Here is a 25866-nt window from a genome sequence, read left to right on the forward strand (position 1 = left end):
ATATATGTTCCATTCTATATGCATCCGAAGAAGTGGGCTGTAGTCCACGAAAGCTTATGCTCTAATAAATTTGTTAGTCTCTAAGGTGCCACAAGTACTCCTGTTCTTCTTTCTACTTATGGGGAAAACATCATATGTAGTGGGAAAACATGGTTCCTAAAAGCATCATAATGTTTAACTTGTTATAAGATAATACTTGTCACAAAGAAAATACCAGAAATATTTTAAACACAGAATTGATGGGTTTGATTTTATTTAAATAGAAATCTTGGACGTATTATATGGAAATAATCTGCATGTTACGTGTGTGTTGTTAAATAATAATTTGTGTTATCTTTATAAATGAGTATTTGTTAGCATTTGTGTGAAAGGTATAGGGGCACGGTGACTTTTCAGAATATTGCAAGACAATCTCCAAAAGTAAGGTTACGTCCAGACTACCTGCTGACTTGGCGGGTAGTAATCGATCAATCAGGGATTGATATATCACATCTCATCTAGATGCGATATATCGATCCCCAAACGCGCTCCCGTTGACTCCGGAACTCGACCAGGGAGAGCGGTGGTAGCGGAGTCGATGGGGGAGCCGTGGCCGTCGATCCCATGCCATGAGGACCTGAGGTAAGTCAAAATAAGATACGTCAACTTCAGCTACGCTATTCCCATAGCTGAAGTTGCGTATCATACATCAACCCACCCTAGTGTAGACCAGCCCTAAGAATGCATTGAACACCAGAATGGTTACATGGAATAAAAAGTTAAACTCCTTTTCCTATAATCTAAAGCAGTATGTATTTGCTCTAATCCTACCTCTGCTGTCTCTGTAATTGATATGAAAACACAGTCTGGCCAACAGCACTTCCTTAGATACATCCTTTACTCCATTTACTTGTGGCTTTATTGTCTTTATTTCACAGACAACTGCCTGTAAGCAACATTGTGGATTTTTTATAGCTGGCCATCTATCTCTAAATAAAAAGATGACATTGCCATAATAATTTGTCTATCTAGAATCATTGTGAATCCCTACAAGTATGGTGCAAAATGTTCTTGCCAAATTTGCACTTACCTAATTTGTATAGTATGTCAATCCCAATGTTCAAAAAGGTTTATGTTTAAAGTAATCTAATCTTACAGTGAATGTTGTGTTGGACCAATAGGAAACACAAACATTCAATGAGTTCATGTCCTTTCATGCAGTTTTGCTTTAGTTCAGTGGTTCATTGAAACTGCAAGTGGACTAGATTTAATATCTGATGTAGTAGAACTCTGATCTAAGGAAAACAAGCTTCCCCTTTTATACCTGGGCTATATTTATTATTTGAGCCAAATTATAGAATTAAGTGACAGATGCCAATAACTGGGGGAATCTCAGAGTGAATATCTATTTGCAGTAGGTACACAAGAAATAAGGCCTCATTTTTCAAGCAACAAGAGAACTCTGATCTATGGGGATTTTTTTTCTTTCTAAGGCTAGATCCTGCATCCAACCCATTGACTTCTTATGTTACATTGTGTAGCGCACAGTGGCTTTAGTGGGCCTCTTCTTGGATTTAGGAGTTGACATGAGTAGATAACAAAATTACTTCGTAAAAAGCTCCTAGGGCAATGAACACACTCCAATCAAGCCACTTCTGGTTCAGCAAAAACAACAAGGAGCCCTTGTGGCACCTTAGAGACTAACAAATTTATTTGGGCATAAGCTTTCATAAATTTGTTAGTCTCTAAGGTGCCACAAGGACTCCTTGTTGTTTTTGCTGATACAAACTAATAAGGCTACATCTCTGAAACTTCTGGTTTAGTTATCAAGTTAAAACTAATGGTGATTTACAATCCTCTTGCAGTTCAATTTGAGCAGTGTGCAGAATGCTATCTTTAGCCTCATTTTCTGGAGTATTAGCCCTTTCTTGACCTTACAACTAAGTTTTTCTTCATTTTCAGTCATGTTGAAACATTTTAGAGGAGAGTGGAGATAGATATAGGGTCTTTTGAAGCCTATACTAATTGTCTTTGGATTCAGTTGGAACATAAAAATTGCCATACTAGATCAGACCCAAGATTTCACACTCTGGGATCTAGGTGTCCAGTCCTGGGATCCAGGGACAGGCCAGGTGTCAGAACTGGGGTCAGAGTCTGTGGACAAATCAAATCAGGATCATAGTCAGAGTCAGGAAGCAGGCCAAAGGTTGAAGATGGATTGAAGTCAGTTCAAGTCTCTGGGCATCAGGAGGTAGGTGCAGGGCTGGAACTGGTCAGGATGGGGCATGGACAAGGCTAAGGGGGCTGGAAGAAGGCCCAGGCAAGACTTGGGGCAGGAACAGGAACCAGACCAAGAGCAGGCTGGTCTGTCACACTGTGAAGTAGCAGGAGGACTCATGGCCAGGTAGTGCTGTTGCACCAACCAACTTGCAGCTCTGGCAGGGTCAGTAAAATACCTGTGTGTGGAGGTCATCTGACCCAGTCCCTGCCCATGGATATGCTGCTGCAGCATGTCTGAAGGCTGAGGCATTGCAGACTCTGCTTACAGGCTGAGTCCCTGCAGTTGAGTTGCTGGTGCATGCCTGAGTGATGAGACATTGCAGGGTCTGTTGGAGGGGTGAAGCATGGCAGCTGAGCTAACAGACCTGGTCTGGCTATGGGTTTGCCTAACACAAGTTCTATCTAGTTCAGTATCCTGTCTCTGACAATAGTCAGTAGAGGAGAAGGATAGTGTTCATCCATTATATGAAGGGGTTCAGGGATACCAGAACAAGTGATGATCCTGATATATTTTTTTAAAATCTGTAATCGGTTTGTAAACTCTTTAATGGTAAATATAATATACACATTTATAACGAAGGGGAAAATATATGCTTCAAATTTAATTCTGGCTAAATTAGCAAGAACAACTTTGGATTTCAATGGGAGTTTCACCTCTTATGTCAGGACTTAATTTGGTCCTTTGAATATAGCCTTCTTACTGCAGCATTACTGTATTTTATAACTAATTCTTTAGAATGCTTTGTACGATGAGATCCACCTGGAAAGTAAGTAGAAATGTTATTTAAATGGAAGAATCTTTTATAGTTACAAATGCTATGCTAAGGAATAGGGGGCTCTAGTTAACTTTGGGGTTTACTCATATCAAACCAGCATTCAACTGATAAATTAGAAAAAAAAGTTTAGGAATTGAATGTGAATGTATTTAGGTGACAATGGGAAACAAATATTATATAGCTTAATGATTTACAGTAACTTATTCTTCTAATTTGCCTTCTGTATTCACTAGAGTAAGACACAGATGCAGCCATGTCTTATTCATTACAGAGAATATGTGAACCTGTTTAATCCTGTAATCATAGAATTATACAAATGTAGAGCTGGAAAGGACCTTGAATGTCTATACTAATGTTACCCTTGGAAGTAGGAAGAGTAGATTGCCTTAAGAAAGATACTTGACTACAAAAGGCCATGAACTGATGAATTGAAATGCCCTGCACAGAATTGTATCCTAGTGTTTCTTGAATCGTTTTGATAAAGGGCACTGTTCCTTTCAATTTTCTTCAAGTCTTGCATTCTCTTACACTACCAATGCCACTAAGCATACACATGTGTGCATATACAGGATAGAAATGCTGATTCCCCACCCCCCCACACACTGATGGTGAATGAATAAATAGCCTTCTAAAACAATGAGTGATTAATTTAATTCTTTTCCCAAAAAATACAGCTGATTGTTCCACCCATCTGTGTGGGATATTAACTATACTAGTTTTCTTTTAAGTAATTAATTGGGATTTTTTACATTAATAAAAAGGATGCATATCCAAAATATCTAGATGCCTCTGACACCACTTACAAGAATAGAAAAAAAAATTAAACAGCAGCTTAACTCTGACTGACAAAAAATATTAAGCCCCATATAAAAACTAAACTGCAGAATTACCTTCATAGATTCATAGATTCATAGATTATAGGACTGGAAGGGACCTCGAGAGGTCATCGAGTCCAGTCCCCTGCCCGCATGGCAGGACCAAATACTGTCTAGACCATCCCTGATAGACATTTATCTAACCTACTCTTAAATATCTCCAGAGACGGAGATTCCACAACCTCCCTAGGCAATTTGTTCCAGTGTTTAACCACCCTGACAGTTAGGAACTTTTTCCTAATGTCCAACCTAGACCTCCCTTGCTGCAGTTTAAACCCATTGTTCCTGGTTCTATCCTTAGAGGCTAAGGTGAACAAGTTCTCTCCCTCCTCCTCATGACACCCTTTTAGATACCTGAAAACTGCTATCATGTCCCCTCTCAGTCTTCTCTTTTCCAAACTAAACAAACCCAGTTCTTTCAGCCTTCCTTCATAGGTCATGTTCTCAAGACCTTTAATCATTCTTGTTGCTCTTCTTTGGACCCTTTCCAATTTCTCGACATCTTTTTTAAAATGCGGTGCCCAGAACTGGACACAATACTCCAGCTGAGGCCTAACCAGAGCAGAGTAGAGCGGAAGAATGACTTCTCGTGTCTTGCTCACAACACACCTGTTAATGCATCCCAGAATCATGTTTGCTTTTTTTGCAACAGCATCACACTGTTGACTCATATTTAGCTTGTGGTCCACTATAACCCCTAGATCCCTTTCTGCCGTACTCCTTCCTAGACAGTCTTTTCCCATTCTGTATGTGTGAAATTGATTTTTCCTTCCTAAGTGGAGCACTTTGCATTTGTCTTTATTAAACTTCATCCTGTTTAACACAGACCATTTCTCCAATTTGTCCAGATCATTTTGAATTATGACCCTGTCCTCCAAAGTAGTTGCAATCCCTCCCAGTTTGGTATCATCCGCAAACTTAATAAGCGTACTTTCTATGCCAATATCTAAGTCGTTGATGAAGATATTGAACAGAGCCGGTCCCAAAACAGACCCCTGCGGAACCCCACTCGTTACGCCTTTCCAGCAGGATTGGGAACCATTAATAACAACTCTCTGAGTACGGTTATCCAGCCAGTTATGCACCCACCTTATAGTAGCCCCATCTAATTTGTATTTGCCTAGTTTATCGATAAGAATATCATGCGAGACTGTATCAAATCCTTTCCACACAGATATAACATCCAACAAAACCCATTGTCTGCAACAGCTCACAAGAACAGGATGACCAGGGAGGGGAATTTGGTCCAGAACTGAGGCACCTCTGAACTGCGTACATACTACCACCATTATCTTTTTTTTAATACAAGAGGTATCCAGTTGATCACAGCTGCAGCATGGTGGCATGTAGGGAGTAGCAATCTCTCATGTAGAAAGGTCCCAAGATATCTATAGCATTATAGGTTAAACCTAACTCTTTAAAATTGAAGACAGTTGGCAGTTTTTCAGAGACTTTATTAAGGGCACAAGAGCAAACTATCCCACTGTGTAGGAAACATAGGCATTATGGCAAGAGGCTTAACCAGGAGATCGTCAATGATCTAAAATTAAAAAAAAAGAAGAAAAAAAAGAGTCCTACAAAAAGTGGAAACTTGGTCAAACCACAAAGGATGAATATAAACAAATAACACAAGTATGTAGGGAGAAAATTAGAAAAGCCAAGGCACAAAATGAGATAAAACTAGCTAGAGACATAAAAGGAAACAAGAAAACATTCTACAAATATATTAAAAGCAGGAGGAAGACCAAGGATAAAGTAGGCCTGTTACTCAATGATGGAGAAAAGACAATAACAGAAAATGTGGAAATGGCAGAGGTGCTTATTGACTTCTTTGTTTCGGTTTTCACCAAGAAGGTTGGTGGTGATGGGACGTCTAAAATAGTGAATGCCAGTGAGAATGAGGTAGGATCAGAGTCTAAAATAGGGAAAGAACAAGTCAAAAATTACTTAGACAACTTAGATGTCTTCAAATCACCAAGGCCTGATGAAATGCATCCTAGAATACACAAGGACCTTACTGAGGAGATATCTGAGCCATTAGCAATTATCTTTGAAAAGTCATGGAAGACGGGAGACATTCCAGAAGTCTGGAAAAGGGCAAATATAGTGCCCATCTAAAAAAAGGGAAATAAGGGCAACCCGGAGAATTACAGACCAGTCAGCTTAACTTCTGTACTAAGTTAAAGTACTGTAAAGATAATGGAGCAAATAATTAAGCAATCAATTTGCAAACATCTAGAAGATAATAAGGTGATAAGTAACAGTCAGCATGGATTTGTCAAGAACAACTCTTGTCAAAGCAACCTGTTATCTTTCTTTGACACGGTAACAAGCCTTGTAGATCGGGGGGAAGCGGTAGATGTGGAATATCTTTCCTTTAGTAAGGTTTTTGATACTGTCTCCCATGACCTTTCTATAAAAAAAACTAGGGAAATACAACCTAGATGGAGCTGTGTGCATAACTGATTGGAAAATCATTCCCAGAGAGTAGTTATCAGTGGTTCACAGTCATGCTGGAAGGACATAATGAGTGGGGTCCTGCAGGGATCGGTTCTGGTCCAGTTTTGTTCAATACCTTCAGCAATGATTTAGATAATGGCATAGAGAGTACACTTATAAAGCTTTCGGATGATAGCAAGCTGGGAGGGATTGCAAGTGCTTTGGAAGATAGGATTATAATTCAAAATGATTGGGACAAATTGAAGAAATGGTCTGAAGTAAATAGGATGAAATTCAATAAGGACAAATGCAAAGTACTCCACTTAGGAAGGAACAATCAATTGCACACCTACAAAATGGGAAATGACTGCCTAGGAAGGAGTACTGCGGAAAAAGATCTGGGCGTCATAGTGGATCACAAGCTAAATATGAGTCAACATTGTAATGCTGTTGCAAAAATAGCAAACATCATTCTGGGATGTATTAGCAGAAGTATTGTAAGCAAAACATGAGAAGAATTCTTCTGGTCTACTCTGCTGTGAGTAGGCCTCAACTGGAGTATTGTGTCCATTTCTGGGTGCCGCATTTCAAGAAAGATGTGGACACATTGGAGAAAGTCCAGAGAAGACAAAAAAAATGATTAAAGGTCTAGAAAACATGACCTATGAGGGAAGATTGAAAAAAATTGGGTTTGTTTAGTCTGGAGAAGAGAAGACTGAGAGGGGACTTGATAACAGTTTTCAAGTACATAAAAGGTTGCTACAAGGAGGAGAGAGAAAAAATGTTGTTTTTAACCTCTGAGGATAGGATGGAAGCACTGTGCTAAAATTGCAGCAAGGGCGGTTTAGGTTGGAGATTAGGAAAAATGTCCTAACTGTCACAGTGGTTAAGCACTGGAATAAATTGCCTAGGGAGGTGATTGAATTTCCATCATTGGGGATTTTTTAAGATCAAGTTGGCCAAACACCTCTCAAGGATAGTCTAGATCAGGGATTAGCAACCTCTGGCATGCGGCTCACCAGGGTAAGCACCCTTGTGGGCCGGGTCAGTTTGTTTATCTGCCAAGTCGGCAGGTTCGGCTGATCGCAGCTCCCACTGGCTGCAGTTCGCCGTCCCAGGCCAATGGGGGCGGCAGGAAGCCGCGGCCAGTACATCCCTCACCCGCGCCGCTTCCCACCACCCCCATTGGCCTGCGACGTCGAACCACAGCCAGTGGGAGCTGCGATCGGCCGAACCTGCCAACGCAGCAGGTAAACAAACTGGCCTGGCCTGCCACGGTGCTTATCCTGGCGAGCCGCGTGCCAGAGGTTGCCAACCCCGGTCTAGATAATAGTCCTGCCTTGAGTGCAGGAGACTGGACTAGATGATCTCTTGAGATCCCTTCCAGTTCTATGATTCTATGAAAATCAATCCAGAAGCAAACAGACAGCCAGTGCAGATCAAGGATCATGTGTTGCCACAATGAAGCACAGTCCAATAAGCAAATTACTGCATTCTGCAGTGACTAAAGTTTCTGGTTTGATGTAAAATATAGCCTTATGTAAAGCTCATTTCCTCATGGCTATGAGTTGACAAAGGCATGGATCATGATAACAAAGACAGCATTCAAAAGAAACAGTTACAATTTCATGGTAATAAAACCATTCCAGGATGCTAATGCTATAACACTAGCCAACCAGTGTTGGGGATCTAACACACTCCACAGAATGTGCCCCTGAGTAATGCATGGTGGGGAAAAATCTGAGGTCTTATATGGGCAACATAGCAAATTTTCTATTTGTTTAACAGTCTTGAATGGGAGCTGAAGGAAATGAGCAATCGAGTACAGTTTGAAAAAGTAGTTTCCTAGGATGAAAAACATAAATTCAAAGCAGGAGTTTATGTTGAAATGACTACAGGAAATGACATGTATAACATTGGGGAATGGAGTAATTATGGCTGAACACCATTTTCTGTTTAATCTGAAAAACAAAGACTTACTAGAAGTCCTGTATTACATCTCAATTGCATCAACAGCTCACCAGAACAGAATCTCTTGAAAAAATTATAATATAATTGGTTACGTTATAGTGAAACTGAAGTTTTAAAACTTTAAGGGTCAAGAGTTGCAATCCTTGCACACCCAAAGATAAGGGGATTTATTCTATTTCTGATCTTTCAATCGACTCCACATGGGTGGACCCATATGTAGGTCAATGGGGCTCCACAAGAGTTCCCCTGTTCCCTCAGAGGATTTTTCAGGATCATGGCTTAAAAAGGTAAGAATTTGAGAAGAAAATGTATTAAAACCAATGACAGTTATTCAGAGAACAGGGCTAGCAAAGGAAAGAAGGGTCTAGGGAATATTTATTCCATAGTCCTCAACCCTTGTATAACAAGGTAATACAAATTATATCAATATTCATTATAAGGATGCATCCTACAGACTGACATTTTTATTTCTGCATAATCAATGCACATAAAATTTGACATAAATAGAACTATAATTTAGTGTAGTAATTAGAATCCATTAAATTTTCTATTGATTGTTTCCCATACATTTTTTATTCATTTTAATTAATGTAATACAAAATGAGATTCTGAGCCACAGTTAATTTGTTTTTGACCAGACTGGAGCTGTTGGTCAGGTGCCTTATTGCATTTTGTATAACTGGGGGGGGGGGGGGAGAGAAGGAAGCAGTACTAAAAATGAAGCCCCATTAAGAATTTTGATTGAGTACTTAGATCGTCTCATTTTCAGCATCAAATTATCAAAGAATGCAGATCATTTTTTTGTGTTAAAAGTTTGTATTTATTGAGCTTCTTTACAACTTTTCCTCTTTGATCATCCTGAAGCATTTGACATCAAGCAAAAATTTTAAAAGCAACTAGGATCCTAACTACCATTTTTAACATTGACTTAGTCACTTAGAGTTAGTTTTACAAAGTACTTAGGGACCTAGTCAGATGTTGAAAAGTTCCTAAGCAGTGCCTAACTGTTGAAGATAACACTTTATAAAAACAAAGCCATGGAGGGTCACACCACTTCCCATCATCAGATTTGCGCACAAAAGGCAAATTGAAGTCCATTTTTAAAAGGATAAGAGCCCCCCCAATCACATCTGCAATTTGGAAGTAGCGGGTCCCCGTTTAAAGTTAGTCACATATAACTTTTGCCCTTATCATAGGATTCTTAACCATGGAGATGAAATCTCTGCATTTAGTTTTTAAGAAGAGCTATCAAACTTCAGCATACCCATATCCCCAGGTATCTAAAACCATTTGTTTCCTTGATAGGTTCACCTTGAAACCACATAATAGTTCATACTATGCCATAAAAAAAAATCCTAGGGGTCTGCAGCAAAATGACCACATTAGTTATGTAAAGTAATATATCATCTATGAACAAGATCAATTTGTACGCACTCAAGCCTATTTTAATCCCACTAATGCCCAGGTTGTCCCTTATGGCTATTGCAAGTGTCTTAGTTGTTACCATGAATGGGGAGGAGGAGGGGCAGGGGAGATGGAAGTCATTCTTTCCTTGTCTGCTTTCTCAAAGTAAATGGTTCTGAAATAATATCATTTATCTTCAATGTTGCCTTTGGATTCTTTTACAAAGGCCATAGTCACTAACAAAAAAAAGCCTAGCTGCAGCACTATTGCCTCTTTATGGCAAAAGGAATCTCTCAAATCACTTTGTCAAAAGCCTTCTCTTAGAGCAGTGTTTCCCAAACTTGGGACGCCGCTTGTGTAGGGAAAGCCCCTGGCGGGCTGGGCTGGTTTGTTTACCTGCTGCGTCCACAGGTCCGGCTGATCGCGGCTCCCACTGGCCGCGGTTCGCTGCTCCAGGCCAGTGGGAGCTGCTGGAAGCGGCGGCCAGTACGTCCCTTGGCCCATGCCACTTCCTGCAGCCCCTATTGGCCTGGAGCAGCTTTCCCTACACAAGCAGTGTCCCAAATTTGGGAAACACTGTCTTAGAGGAGTGGTAGATATGCTGGAGGGTAGGGATAGGACACAGAGGGACCTAGACAAATTAGAGGATTAGGCCAAAAGAAACCTGATGAGGTTCAACAAGGACAAGTACAGAGTCCTGCACTTAGGACGGAAGAATCCCATGCACTGTTACAGACTAGGGACCGAATGGCTAGGAAGCAGTTCTGCAAAAAAGGATCAAGGGGTTACAGTAGATGAGAAGCTGGATATGAGTCAACAGTGTGTCCTTGTTGCCAAGAAGGCTAACGGCATTTTGGGCTGTATAAGTTGGGGCAGAGCCAGCAGATCAAGGGACATGATCATTCCCCCCTATTCGACATTGGTGAGGCCTCATCTTGAGTACTGTGTCCAGTTTTGGGCCCCACACTACAAGAAGGATGTGGAAAAATTGGAAAGAGTCCAACAAAGGGCAACAAAAATGATTAGGGGGCTTATGAGGAGAGGCTGAGGGAACTGGGATTGTTTAGTCTGCAGAAGAGAAGAATGAGGGGGGATTTGATAGCTGCTTTCAACTACCTGAAAGGGGGTTCCAAAGAGGATGGATCTAGACTGTTCTCAGTGGTACCTGATGACAGAACAAGGAGTAATGGTCTCAAGTTGCAGCGAGGTTTAGGTTGGATGTTAGGAAAAACTTTTTCACTAGGAGGGTGGTAAAGCACTGCAATGGGTTACCTAGGGAGATGGTGGAATCTCCTTCCTTAGAGGTTTTTAAGGTCAGGCTTGTCAAAGCCCTGGCTGGGATGATTTAGTTGGGAATTGGTCCTGCTTTGAGCAGGGGTTTGGACTAGATGACCTCCTGAGGTCCCTTCCAACCCTGCTATTCTATGGTTCTATGATTCTAGAGGATTGTGACTTTCAGTACACAAAGCTTCTGGGTCTTGGCCAGTGGCTTCAGTGTAATTTGCATAGTGTTGGAGGGTGACTGTATAAGAAAAGGAGATTTAGGCTTTGATTTTCTAATATTGTTTTCTTTATGCCTTTCCAAACCTGTACATTTTCCTCCACTGTGTTCCACATTCCTCAGTTTCCTCCATTCCTGTAGGTCAGGAGTCGGCAACCTTTCAGAAGTGGTGTGCCGAGTCTTCATTTATTCACTCTAATTTAAGGTTTCACATGCCAGTAATACATTTTAACATTTTTCAAAATTCTCTTTCTATAAGTCTATAATATATAACTAAACTATTGTTGTATGTAAAGTAATTAAGATTTTTAAAATGTTTAAGAAGCTTAATTTAAAATTAAATTAAAATGCAGATCCCCCCGGACAGGTGGCCAGGACCCAAGCAGTGTGAGTGCCGCTAAAAATCAGCTTGCGTGCTGTCTTCGGCATGCGTGCCATAGGTTGCCTACCCCTGCTGTAGGTGCTGTGAGAGAATTTCACACCTGAAGACAGTCAGAATGTGCCTGTCTTTAAGTCATTCATCAGCATTGTGTTCCACCTAGAGAAAATGAGGGGTGTGTGGGCCATGCACCCATCTGGAGATGTTCCACTGTTGAACAGAATAAGGATAACTCCCCTGATCAGCAATTGACTCCCTATTTTGTCCATGTTTCATAAGTGAGTGAAGGAGAGGAATGAACTGATAGAGAACTACAGAATGGCTTCTGTGGGTTGTTGGACCAGAGGTTGCTGCTGGGAGGTCAGAAGATGCTAGCAAATGAGCAGGGGTAAAACTCTCAAAACTGTGGGACTCCTTGTTCAGCTGCTTTGGTGTTTGCATTAACTGGTGTTTGCAAATATTCATGTGAGCAAAATTTCATTCTCTAGAATACTTGTGTAAAGGAAGTTTTACATGCATATGTGTTCATATGCCAATACTTTTGTGAATGTATAGTTGCATGAGCATTCACACTGTAAGGCCTGGTCTACACTACGAGTTTAGGTCGACTTTAGCAGCGTTAAACCGAATTAAGCCTGGACACGTCCACACAACGAAGCCCTTTCTTTCGACTTAAAGGGTCCTTTAAACCGGTTTCTTTACACCACCTCCGACGAGGGGATTAGCGATAAAACCGGCCTTTGCGGGTCGGAATTGGGGTAGTGTGGACGGAAATCAACGTTATTGGCCTCCGGGAGCTATCCCACAGTGCTTCATTGTGACCGCTCTGGACAGCACTCTCAACTCAGATGCACTGACCAGGTAGACAGGAAAAGACCCGCGAATGTTTGAATTTCATTTCCTGTTTGCTCAGCGTGGAGAGCACAGGTGATCACGCAGAGCTCATCAGCACAGGTAACCGTGATGGAGTCCCAGGATCGCAAAAGAGCTCCAGCATGGACCGAACGGGAGGTACGGGATCTGCTCGCCATATGGGGAGATGAAGCAGTGATAGCTGAACTCCGTAGCAGTAAAAGAAATGGAAAAGTATTAGAAAAGATCTCCAAGGCCATGAAGGACCGAGGCCATAACAGGGACACACAGCAGTGCCACGTGAAAATTAAAGAGCTACGGCAAGCTTACCACAAAGCCAGAGAAGCAAACGGAAGGTCCGGGGCAGAGCCACAAACTTGCCGCTACTACGCGGAGCTGCATGCGATCCTAGGGGGTGCAGCCACCACTACCCCAACCGTGTGCTATGACTCTCTCACTGGAGAAACACACAGGGAAGACGGTTCGGGGAACGAGGAAGATGACGATGGAGGTACTGTAGGTAGCTCACAGCAGCAAGGAAGCGGAGAAACCGGTTTCCCCAACAGCCAGGATATGTTTGTGACCCTGGACCTGGAACCAGTAACCCCCGAACTCACCCAAGACCCTCAGGGCACACAGGAGACCTCTGGTGAGTGTAACTTTGTAACTATTTGAACATTACAAAAAAAAAGCAAGCGTGTTTAATGATTAATTTGCCCTGGCAATCGCGGCCTGTACAGCTACTGGAAAAGTCTTTTAATGTGTATGGGGATGGAGCGGAAATCCTCCAGGGACATCTCCAGAAAGCTCTCCTGTTTGAAATGGGGTGATTTTATTAAGGGGACATTCAGAGGCGCCCGTTCCTGCTCTTCTGACCAGAAATGTTCCCCGCTGTTAACCACGCGGTGGGGGGTGAAGTGATCATCCTAGAGAATCGTGTGTGTGTGTGGGGCGGGGTGGTGGTGGTTTACTTGTGTTTGTGCCGCATGTTAACCGGGAAACCGCAGCCCCCTCCTTTTACATCGAAACCCCATTTTAAATGGACAGCCCAATTCATCCTTGATATGGGAAATGCGCTGCTGTTTGCAACCTTTCCCGCATGTTAAGAAGGTTAAAAAAGCCAAAACACTGTGGCCTACCATGGCTGCCTGCAAGCCGAAATATGCGACCTTGTAATGAAAGAGTGTACCCATTGTTCTCTAAAATGTGTCTTTTTTAACCACCTCTCCCTTCTCCTCCACCAGCTGTAAATGTTTCTCCTTCGCAGAGGCTCGTGAACATTAGAAAGAGAAAACGTAGGACGAGGGACGATATGTTCACGGAGCTGCAGATGTCCTCCCACACTGATAGAGCACAGCAGAATGCGTGGAGGCAGTCAATGTCGGAGATGAGAAAAGCCCAATATGAACAAGAGGAGAGGTGGCGGGCTGAATCGCGGGATGAACAGAGCAAGTGGCGGGCTGAAAACGATAGGTGGCGTCAGCTTGCAGACAGACGGCAAGAGGCAATGCTCCGTCTGCTGGAGCATCAAACTGATATGCTCGAGCGTATGGTTGAGTTGCAGGAAAGGCAGCAGGAGCAGAGACCGCCGCTACAGCCCCTGTGTAACCAACAGCCCTCCTCCCCAAGTTCCATAGCCTCCTCACCAAGACGCCCAAGAACACGGTGGGGGGGCCTCCGTCCACCCAGTCACTCCACCCCAGATGATCGCCCAAGCATCAGAAGGCTGGCCTTCAATAAGAGTTAAGGTTTTAAAATGCAGTGTGTCCTTTTCCATCCCTCCTCCCCCACCCATCCCAGGCTACCTTGGCAATTATCCCCCTACCTCTGTAAGGAACTAATAAAGAATGCATGAATGTGAAAAAAAAAATTACTTTATTGCCTCTGCAAGCGGGAGGGGAGGGTGGGGTGGGGTGGTTGGTTTACAGGGAAGTAGAGTGAACCGGGTCGGGGGGGGGGGGGGGGGGTTGGAGGGTTCATCAAGGAGAAACAAACAGAAGTTTCACACAGTAGCCTGGCCAGTCACAAAACTCGTTTTCAAAGCTTCTCTGATGCGCACCACGCCCTGCTGTGCTCCTCTAACCGCCCTGGTGTCTGGCTGCGCGTAATCACTGGCCAGGCGAGTTGCCTCAACCTCCCACCCCGCCATAAATGTCTCCCCCTTACTCTCACAGATATTGTGGAGCGCACAGCAAGCAGCAATAACAATGGGGATATTCTTTTCGCTGAGGTCTGAGCGAGTCAGTAAGCTGCGCCAGCGCGCTCTTAAACGTCCAAATGCACATTCCACCACCATTCGGCACTTGCTCAGCCTGTAGTTGAACAGGTCCTGACTACTGTCCAGGCTGCCTGTGTACGGCTTCATGAGCCATGGCATTAAGGGGTAGGCTGGGTCCCCAAGGATCACGATAGGCATTTCAACATCCCCAACGGTCACTTTCTGGTCTGGGAAGAAAGTCCCTTCCTCCAGCTTTCGAAACAGAGCAGAGTTCCTGAAGACACGAGCATCATGTACCTTTCCCGGCCATCCCACGTTGATGTTGGTGAAACGTCCCTTGTGATCCACCAGGGCTTGCAGCAGCATTGAAAAGTACCCCTTGCGGTTTACGTAGTCGGTGGCTTGGTGCTCCGGTGACAAGATAGGGATATGGGTTCCGTCTATGGCCCCGCCACAGTTTGGGAATCCCATTTCAGCAAAACCATCCACTATTGACTGCACGTTGCCCAGAGTCACTACCCTTGCTATCACCAGGTCTTTCATTGCCCTGGCAAATTGGATCACAGCAGCCCCCACCGTAGATTTGCCCACTCCAAATTGATTCCCGACTGACCGGTAGCTGTCTGGCGTTGCAAGCTTCCACAGGGCTGTCGCCACTCGCTTCTCAACTGTGAGGGCTGCTCTCATCTTGGTATCCTGGCGTTTCAGGGCAGGGGAAAGCAAGTCACAAAGTTCCATGAAAGTGCCCTTACGCATGCGAAAGTTTCGCAGCCACTGGGAATCGTCCCATACCTGCAGCACGATGCGGTCCCACCAGTCTGTGCTTGTTTCCCGGGCCCAGAATCGGCGTTCCACGGCATGAACCTGCCCCAGTGACACCATGATTTCCACATTGCTGGGGCCTGTGCCTTGTGAGAGGTCTATGTCCATGTCAATTTCCTCATCACTCTCGTCGCTGCGCTGCAATCGACTCCTCGCCTGGTCCGGGTTTCGCCTTGGCATGTCCTGGCTCTGCATATACTCCAGGACAATGCGCGTGGTGTTCATAGTGCTCATAATTGCCGCAGTGATCTGAGCGGGCTCCATGATCCCAGTGCTAGCTATGGCGCCTGGTCTGAAAAAAGGTGCGAAAGTAGTATCTGATGGACCAGGAGAAGGAGGGAGGGCGGGAGGGAGGGAGGGCCGAGTGACGACATGGCGTACAGGTACAGGAACAGGGAGAAACACAAACAACTGTCACACAGAATGGTCCCCCCAAAGATTAAACTGAAAACCGTGGGCTTAGCAGGCCATTGATTTCACGGAGGAAGGGGAAGCAAATGAATACAGAACAAATCTATTTTTTACATCTTAAGCTGGCAGCCGACGGTGCAGCATGAGTGATAGCCTCTCCAGTACGATGACGATGGGTACCAATCATAATATACCATCATCTGCCAAAAGGCAAGGGGCTGCTGTTGTGTAGCAATGCAGCCCCACGTCTGCCAGCCCCACGTCTGCCAGCACCCAGCATTGCCCTCGGCCTCTTCTGGGTGCTTAGCAGACAATACTGGGCAATTGGCAGGAAATAGTATATTACGACTGGTAACCATCATCATCGAAACAGTAGCATGTCTGCCCAGGTGGCCATGATTGACAGCCATACCAGTACGACGACGATGGGTACCAGTCATAATATACCATCGCCTGGCAAGGGGCTGGTGCAATGCAGCCCTACGGCTGCCAGCCCCACGGCTATCACTCATGCTACACCGTCTACCGCCAAAAGGCAGTTAGCAGCTGCTGCTGTGTAGCAATGCAGTCCCACGTCTGCCGGCACCCAGAGGACATATGGTGACGGTGAGCTCAGCTGAGCTGAGCGGGCTCCATGCTTGCCGTGGTATGTTGTCTGCACAGGTAACCCAGGTAAAAAGGCGTGAATCTATTGTCTGCTGTTGCTGTGACGAGGGGGGAGGGGCCTGACGACATGTACCCAGAACTGCCCGGGACACTGTTTTGCATCATCCGGGCATTGGGATCTCAACCCAGAATTCAAAGAAAAGGCGCGAAAGGCGCTTCTCGGCTCTCTGAGCTGTGGCGCAAACGTAGTATCTGACGGACTAGGGGAAGGAGGGAGGGCGGGCCGAGTGACGACATGGCGTACAGGTACAGGAACAGGGAGAAACACAAACAACTGTCACACAGAATGGTCCCCCCAAAGATTAAACTGAAAACCCTGGGCTTAGCAGGCCGTTGATTTGACGGAGGGAGGGGGAAGCAAATGAATACAGAGCAAATCTATTTTTTACATCTTAAGACGACGGTGCAGCGTGACTGATAGCCCTCGGCATCTTTCTGGGTGCTTGGCAGCAAATACGGGGCGGTGTATGACGATGGTCTTCAGGCCTATTGCACAATCGGCTGCTCAGGGAAGACTCTGCTAACGTACGATGACCCGACTTGTAATAGGATGGCTAACAGTCGTAATACACCATTTACTGCCAAAAGGCAAGCCCCACGGCTGCCAGCACCCAGATCGCCGATGAAGGCTACCAGTCTACTGCACCGTCTACCGCCAAAAGGCAGTTAGCAGCTGCTGCTGTGTAGCAATGCAGTCCCACGTCTGCCGGCACCCAGAGGACATATGGTGACGGTGAGCTCAGCTGAGCTGAGCGGGCTCCATGTTGTCTGCACAGGTAACCCAGGTAACCCAGGTAAAAAGGCGCGAATCTATTGTCTGCCGTTGCTGTGACGGGGGAGGGAGGGGCCTGACGACATGTACCCAGAACCGCCCGCGACACTGTTTTGCATCATCCGGGCATTGGGATCTCAACCCAGAATTCCAAGGGGCGGCGGAGACTGCGGGAACTGTGGGATAGCTGTGGGATAGCTACCCATAGTGCAATGCTCCGGAAGTCAACGCTAGCCTTGTACTGTGGACGCGGTCCGCCGACTAGAGCACCTAGAGCATTTTATGTGTGGACACACACAATCGGCTGTATACAACCGATTTCAATAAAACCGGCTTCTATAAATTCGAACTAATTTCGTAGTGTAGACATACCCTAAGTGTTCATGTCAGTCTCTTGATAACTGTTTTTAGAACTGTTGATAACTGTACACAAGTCATCCAGTTAGGGAGCACAAACAATGCAATATTCCTTAGGTGATCATTCACAAAATGCAATTATGAATAGCACCTACTTGAAGCAATAGTTGCAGCATGATCAGTCTTTAGCTGAAATATGTTAATATAAATCCTTTGTTGAATAAGTTTGAGTAATAAATATATTCATTTTTTAAAAAAAACTATTGATGTATAATTTTAATAGCAGATGGCTATATTGTTAGCTCTAAATAGTTTGTTCAGGGTTTTTTTGGTAGAATGCCTTGAATTTCACTGACTGCTTTCTCGTTGTGTGATGTCATGACAGTTGGAAACAGCTGAGGTGTTCAAACAGATAGTTTTCTAATTTAATTGTGAGAGGTCTGGTGTCAGCTCATTCTAGATGGAGGATCCTGCAACCTGGAATGCACCTCCCCACTTCCCTCTGCTAGAGCTCACTTTTCCAAGCCTTAATTATTTTACACATGAAGGGAAGAATTGTTTGAATTTGGGGTAATGATCAAAGGTTTTAGTCTTTAGATGTTAGTCCTATTTTGGAATTTGTTTAATATCTTTGCATATTTTTAGAACTTTTGATGGGTACATTTTAATTAATTCTAGTGAGGAGCAATTGTTTTAGTTCCCTGTTATATCAAGCGCTTATTGTTTTAAAAGAGAGGAAGGAGAGAAGGTCAGAAATTTACATTCCATGCTATGGCTAATGCATTTTGTTTTTTATAACAAAAGATAAAGTGGTGGGTTTTCCTTTAAATATAATTCTAATGCTGTTTTATTTTACGATGCCAAGACAATTATTCAATAGTAGGTGATAGAATTAAGACTTGTAGATTTTTTTTTCCTTAGTATGACAGTGAACACAAAACTTGGATGTGGAAAAACATGAAGTTATCTAATAGTGAAACTCTATTACTTTAAACAGCAAGATTAATATGCATTTTAATCTTTGCCTTGTATTTTTTAATGTTTTGATCAGTACAGTAAAAGTAAAATCAAAGTCCTAGTTTCTTAGCATGCTTTTTCAGAAAGTACCTTAAATATTGTACTTTTGCATGTATTAATTTCCATAGTTTCCTATTTATTTCTTCCCCAATGACCTCTAATTTGTAATCTTTATAATTTAGGTAATGTTTTGTAGTGGTACTGTCATTAGGATGATGCAGCATTGCATGTTTTCTACGTATTGGTGTTTGAGATGTATAACTAAATCTAGAAGATAAAGCATGAACTGTGAAATTATAACTAAAAATGGAATATAATTATTGAAATTATGACATTTTGGTTAATGTCAAGTGTTGCATCAGATTTAATATCTGGCCTTTTTTATCTCAAAAACCTTTATGATCTAAAAAGTCCATGCTTGTATATTATAACTTGAGTTAAATTTACCCTGAAGTCCTCACATGTTAAGCCTTTTTTAAATTATAGCTGTGAACAAACATTCTAATATTTGGAGGTTTGGGCCCCATTCCTGCAAATACTCATGTATGACAAGTTGTCCCATTGAAGCCAGTGAATCGAGGCCTTTACAGTCATATAATAATCTAGGGTCTCAGTCCTGTACTACTGAAGCCAGTGGGAGCTTTGACATTGTGATATAGAGATCTTTAGTCCAATATATCAAAAATATTTTCTAGGTTTCCACTTCCTTCAGCCCTTAGTCAGGCCCAATCTTACTTTACTTCTCTTATCTAATTGAATCTATAATATTTTTATGAGATGTGTCACTGTATCTAAGTGATGAAACACTGACATCCACTGAAATCCTTGAGACACCTACCCATGGACACCAGCTTCCCCTTGTCTTTAGTAATTTCATAAATTGTGGCGTTTAAGTCATCACCATGAGCATTGCATAAGGGAGGCTGTGCCATCCATATTTCAAATTCTTGTGACTAATATTACTCTGAACTCTATCATTATATCAGGGAGGGATAGCTCAGTGGTTTGAGCATTGGCCTGCTAAACCCAGGGTTCTGAGTTTAATCCTTGAGGGGGCCACTTAGGGATCTGGGGCAAAATCAGTGCTTGGTCCTGCTAGTAAAGGCAGGGGTTTGGACTTCATGACCTTTCCAGGGGCCTTCATGGTCTAGGAGATAGAATATCTCCATATTTTATTATTATTACCTTTTGTTACTTATATGTGTAAACCTTCTGCCAGGTGGAATCAGCAGTAACCAGGGATGGGTTCAATATTTAGGGGTTCCTTCTCAACAATACAACACATAGAACCAGCTTGAGCCCCCACCCAGTAACCTGGGAAAATTGCATACTGCCCCAGGTGCCTCTATGAGGCAATACTTTCCCTTTCACAAGCACAGAGTCTAAAGGTAGACTCTACGAGATTGGTGGGTAGTGACTGATCTATTGGGGATCGATTTATCGCATCTAGTGTAGATGCGATAAATTGATCCCCGATTGCTCTGCCATTGACTCTGGAACTCCACTGCGGCAAGAGGCGGAAGCGGAGTCGACGGGGGAGTGGCGGCCGTTGATCCCGCACCGCAAGGACACAAAGTTAGTGATTCTAAGTCGATCTAAGTTACATCGACTTCAGCTACGCTATTCTAGTAGCTGAAGTTACGTATCTTAGATCGATCCCCCCCTAGTGTAGACCAGGCCTGAGTGTAGGAAGTCGCCCAACATTGAATAGGGAAAATGCTGTAAGCAGGATTCATAAACATAAAACCATGAGTAGGACACCCACCCCAGAGTGTGTGGAGCAGTGTTTTCTGATTCGTTTTCTTGAGTTCTGCAACCAAAATTTCCTTTACTGTGCCCCCCTCTGCTCCCTCACCACACCCCACTCACAGTGGTTGTCCTGGGTCAGTGAGGACCCAGGGTTCAGAGGTGCATATGTGCGAGTTCACCTCCCACCTGGGGCAGGGAGAAGGCATTGTGATTGCGCTGCCATCTGAGCACTTGCTGTGGCTGGCCGCCCCACCAACCACCATTCTGCTCCACAGGCTGCCCTGCCAGCTGCTGCTCTGCATACTGTCACCTTCTATCAACTGCTTTTATACTGTGACCTCTGTAGGTCAAGTCTCTTGAGGTTCCCCCCAACTCTTAGTGATTTTCAGTTGTCAGTGATTGTCAGCTACCAGCAGAGGAACTTAAGTGAGCTGGGCAGAAATGCCTTCCCAGCAACAAGTGATTTCAGCTTTAGTGAGCATTTAACAAAACAAAAGACTCCTAATGGAGCCTTACTTAGTTCTGTCTTTTAAACAGTGGGGAGGAGCAGGTTAAACCAAGCCTGGGGCTCTGAGATAGAGACCATGTCCTGGGATTGACACCTGTCCCCTGCTTATCTTCACTGGGTCTAGCATTCAATCCCCTGGCTTAGCTAGTCCCTTTCAGTTGAGGGTGACCCCTGAATCAGGACAGGCTAAGCAAAGTTCTGCTCCCCTTTGCTCATACAATAAAGATAACAACATTGAAAACAACATTTCACAACCCCTGCATTCAGTACTAAAGTGATTTGTAACCCAAAACCAGCCAAAGTTGATCACTTTGGGCAACACAGCTCTGTCTGCTGGATTTCTAGGAAGAGTAGGTGTGTTCTTGTAAATATATTCTGCTCCTGAAGGCTTTTTCCCTCCCCAGATAGCTGTCAAAGGAGAGCTCATTCAGACCCTTCTTACATATATTTAGAAAAATATTATAATTATTATTTTGAAAATCAGATTTTAATAATGCGAGATGCTTTAAAGGTTAAGACTGCATATAACTTAAAAGGTTTTCTTGAAGACTTAATAATTCCATGGCATTAATTTCAGAGTTTGAAGACTGAGCATGAAAACAGTTAAAATATTACCTTCCATAAGCCCTCTTCTATCCTCTATTCAGCCTGGCCTAAAAAATACCCACTCACTTTTTTTTTTTTTTTTTTTTAGTCTGAAAATTACATTTTGCCAACTTGAGGTTCTATAAGAGCCCGAAAGACTCTAAGCCAAACCACAAGCATTTGATATGCCTGATAGACATATTTTAAGTATAGGAACAATTTTAAAAATTCCCGTTGTGTGACCTTGCTTCTGCACATCTGCAACCATCCAGCTCGGTACTACCTACAAATTGGCTGTTGATGTCCAATGGAGAGTTAACTCTGATTCCCATATGCCACCAAGGCAGGCTTCCGCAATAATAAATGTTGATGTTAAGGTTGTCATCTGACCATCATACAGCAGTTTAGTATTTATTTATTACTGACTTGTTTGCTAAAATCCCATTTGGCAATTGTTTTCTTATGTAGACACACATACAGGAAATAATCTGTATCTTAATGTGTATCTTAATCTCTTTTTCAGGTTGCTTGGAATTGAAAGAGGACACCATTGAAAACCTTCTGGCAGCTGCCTGCCTCCTTCAACTTCCACAAGTAGTAGAGGTTTGCTGCCATTTTCTAATGAAGCTTTTACATCCATCCAACTGTTTGGGAATACGAGCATTTGCTGATGCACAGGGGTGCACAGATCTTATGAAGGTGGCTCACAGCTACACCATGGTAAGGCAACTTCAATATATTTCATTTATACTAATGTGAGTCATATATATTATTTTCAAAGTATCTCACTAGCATTGGAGAAACAATTCTGTTGCCATTACTCTTATTGAATAGTGCCATACTCCACAAGTGATCCTACTAAAGACAGTGGGGCTGCTCATGGAGTGTGGTACTGAACTGGAATAATGTCATCAGAATCTCACCCTGAATGGTGAATGCAATTAACTGCTAAGACACTGTTCAGGATGTGCTGTAAATCACAGTAGCATACTGTTTTATTAGGTTCATGTTTATACTGTGAAAATGAATCTTAGGGCCTCAAAATATTTTTAATAAGGGTTTCTATTGTGCCTGATTTGGCTATAGGGAAGCTTTATACTTGATATTGTTCAATGTATTTAAGAATGTCATTTAAAGTTCTGTATGATATAAAATCTGTAGTTGTTTTTTTAAATGATCATTTTAATTGTTAATGCACATGAGAGGGAAGAGAAAAGGCAAAACAAAATCTCTTCAATATTTTTTTTGCCTTTTCTCTTCTCTATCATGTGCATTAATGATTAAAATGATCATTTAGAAATGAGCTACTGATTCTATATCATACAGTACTTTAAATGGTACCCACTACAACCCACAGCTGATATCACATTAACATTATTAGAAATTAATCAGAATCAAAGTAGAAAAAATGCTTCCTACTAAAATACCAAAACCTATCTGTACTCATTTAATTCTGCATGGTTTGCTGCAATTAAGAACATCTGGCTCGTGAGATTAGGTTTACGTGGAGACCGGGTCACCTATCACCTCTAGAGAGATAATGGTCCCTTCTGGTCGAGATTGAAATTATTAGTGAAGCAATAGGAAAGTTTTTGATGCAGCTGCTTGGTTTCTCCAGCCAGTTCTTCATTTTAAAAAGCACACTTGTTTTATTGCATGATTATTAAGTACCATATAATAACACAGATGTTTTCAGACCACTATGCTGATGGCATTATATGCATGTGAATATTCATATACTATTACAGAAGTTTCAAAATATGTATTGAAACCTCTGTGACTTAGAATGTAAGTTCCACAGGTCAAGAACCTGACACTTATTTAGTGCAGCTATTGGCCTTTGTAATAATGTACTGAATATATGAAAATGAAATTCATTTCATTATCTTTTTTTTTTTTTTTCATTACACTTGCTTGATTTGGTTTGATTTTTGGAGTTGCTTGTTACAGCAGAATTGATTACTCATATCTGATATATCTAATTTACTTCAGTGTTCATTTTGAACCTGTTTCTGAGATCTGAGTAGCTTATGCACAGCTGCTTGGAGACAGGGACCCTGATCTTCAAGCTGGTAAGCAAACATTGAATTTCATGCAATGGGAAAATTGCCCGAGCAAGGACTGTAGGCCAGCAAGAAACCAGTTGTAACTAATAAATTGGCCTTTATCTTAAATTACTTTGTCTAGGTGGTAAACTTTAGAAGTACATTTTGAAGGCCAGATTTTCAAAACCAAGACCCAAGTTGTATGTGTAATTGTAATTGCCTATGTAGCTACATTATCATAGCTGACTTTGCAATCATGATAAATATGCAACTGTGCACATACAAGTATGTGTATTTTTCTGTGTACATAAATGATCCTCTAACTCATGGAAATCTTTATCCTATAAATGTCTGATTACTTGATACATGAAACAGAAATTTACATTTATGCATCTTTGCAAAATCAGTTTTATTGTGAATAATAAGTAATTTGTAATCCTTTAGCTGTAGTATTTTACATTACATTTTTACTTGTAAAAGTTTAACATTTTTGGCGAGCCAACCAAATTAATAATAATTCCTTATGAATGTTTCTGACTTCAAGGCTATAGAAAGGATGAATGAATGCATACTTTCAAGATTCAAGTGTGTTTACTTTTTATGAAACCAAAAGGTAATTTCAGACATGAAAAAAATTATGGAAATAGGTGAATTGACTTTTCTCTAGCTAATTTTCTTAATTACAAGACCTAAATAATTTCTCTTATGATCTACAGCACTGTCAGAATATCAAGCATAATGGAAACAGTGGGGAAAAAATCAGGGAAAAATTTGGAAAACACTGCAGACCTTCAAAGGCTTTTGAAAAGTTAAAGAACAGGGTTGTTTTTTTATTATTTTTTAAACTTGTTTCCCCCACCCCCAAACTTCAGAAACATTGTACTTGTGACTGGATATTTATCACTAAAATTATTATATTATACCAACCCAATGAGTAGGGAATCAGAGCTGGCTACATGGACACTTAGAGAATATAGAACTGGTAATCCAAAGACAATATATTTTGTTAATGGGTCATAAATTTCAACCAGCCAAAGAATAACGGCAGAAAATGAAATGATTCCAAAATTTGTCTTCAAAAGATAAAAGCATTCTTCCACTGAGATAGAACCAAGAAATTCTCATTCTCAGTATCTTATATCTGTTAAACATTACATTCACCAAGTGATAACCTCCCTGTTGATCATTTCTGCTCTCATGTTTTCCCTATAGTGACATGATAGATTTTACTTTGTTTTTAAATTATGGGTTGCTGCACCTAAAGATTCATAATTTCATTACTAATTTAGGGCTCAGTCACTGAATGTTCAATTTTCATTATAATATATTTGTTATTATAACTGGGGGGGAAATGTCAATAAACTCTAGCTAATCAGTTTGTTTTTATAAGCTCCATTCTCCCCTACTGGACAACAGCTCAATAGGGGAAAGGAACTCTGTGAATTGACAGTCATTCCATTTTTCCCATTCTTCTGTCACAAAGATGGGAGTCACTGTCATGAAGGAAGATGGAATTTCAACTGTTCTTCGACTATGAATTCTGAAGGAGCCACAGGAGCTGGGGTGCATTGGCATAGATGGCCCTTGTAGCCACCTTGACACTAAATCCCACCAACATTTCCCATACCATGGCAGCATGCCTTCTGTTGAAGACATGCTTCAAAGAACTTACGTGTACTGTATTGTTATGGGATACCCCTTAGGGTTGGTGTGGTTCCAAAGAAGAGAATGAAAAGCAGTGCACATCGATAAAATATAATGCTGTTTTTAACATTTGCTCCTAATGCTCAATGGTTTGGAAAAGGAGAATCTGAGGAACACAGCTGTCTCACTCATACTCTCCCTTCTTCCCCATGCCCCTTCTCTTTCAGCTACCATTGATCCCTTCTGGAGGGACTGCTGTGAAATGGGTAGTATCCCAAAGAGGCAGAAATCCCACTTTCACAGGCATAGGCTCCTCTCCATACATGGATACATTGGGCCATTTATGTTTTCTATTCTACTTGGTCTTCAGTGAGAAATTTGACTGTTACATGCTTGTAATGCAAAAGCCAAATGGGAGAGAACGTGGCGGGGGAGAAGGAAATGTTACCAAAAACATCTATGGGGGGAAATAAATAAGGGAAAAGATGCATAAAAGTTAGCAAAAATCAGGCAATCCAAAAACAAAAGCAGCATATAGATTTCAAATACAGCAAATTTCTAAATTGTTGTTAGTCTTATTGGAGAGAGAGCTCTGCCTAGGGCCTTGTTCTCTCCC

The 25866-nt window shown here is 42.2% G+C and overlaps 1 protein-coding gene across 1 annotated transcript in view; it reads left to right on the plus strand.

The window, feature by feature from the left end:
* The window catches only part of KLHL1 (kelch like family member 1), a 427542-nt gene that overhangs the window by 167946 nt on the left and 233730 nt on the right, over nt 1–25866 (plus strand). The window contains exon 4 of the mRNA XM_034758372.1: nt 22085–22281. Within this exon, the coding sequence (XP_034614263.1) occupies nt 22085–22281 (197 nt within the window). The remainder of the gene's footprint in view (nt 1–22084; nt 22282–25866) is intronic.

Source organism: Trachemys scripta, chromosome 1, assembly GCF_013100865.1.
Source record: "Trachemys scripta elegans isolate TJP31775 chromosome 1, CAS_Tse_1.0, whole genome shotgun sequence".
Lineage (NCBI taxonomy): Eukaryota > Metazoa > Chordata > Testudines > Emydidae > Trachemys > Trachemys scripta.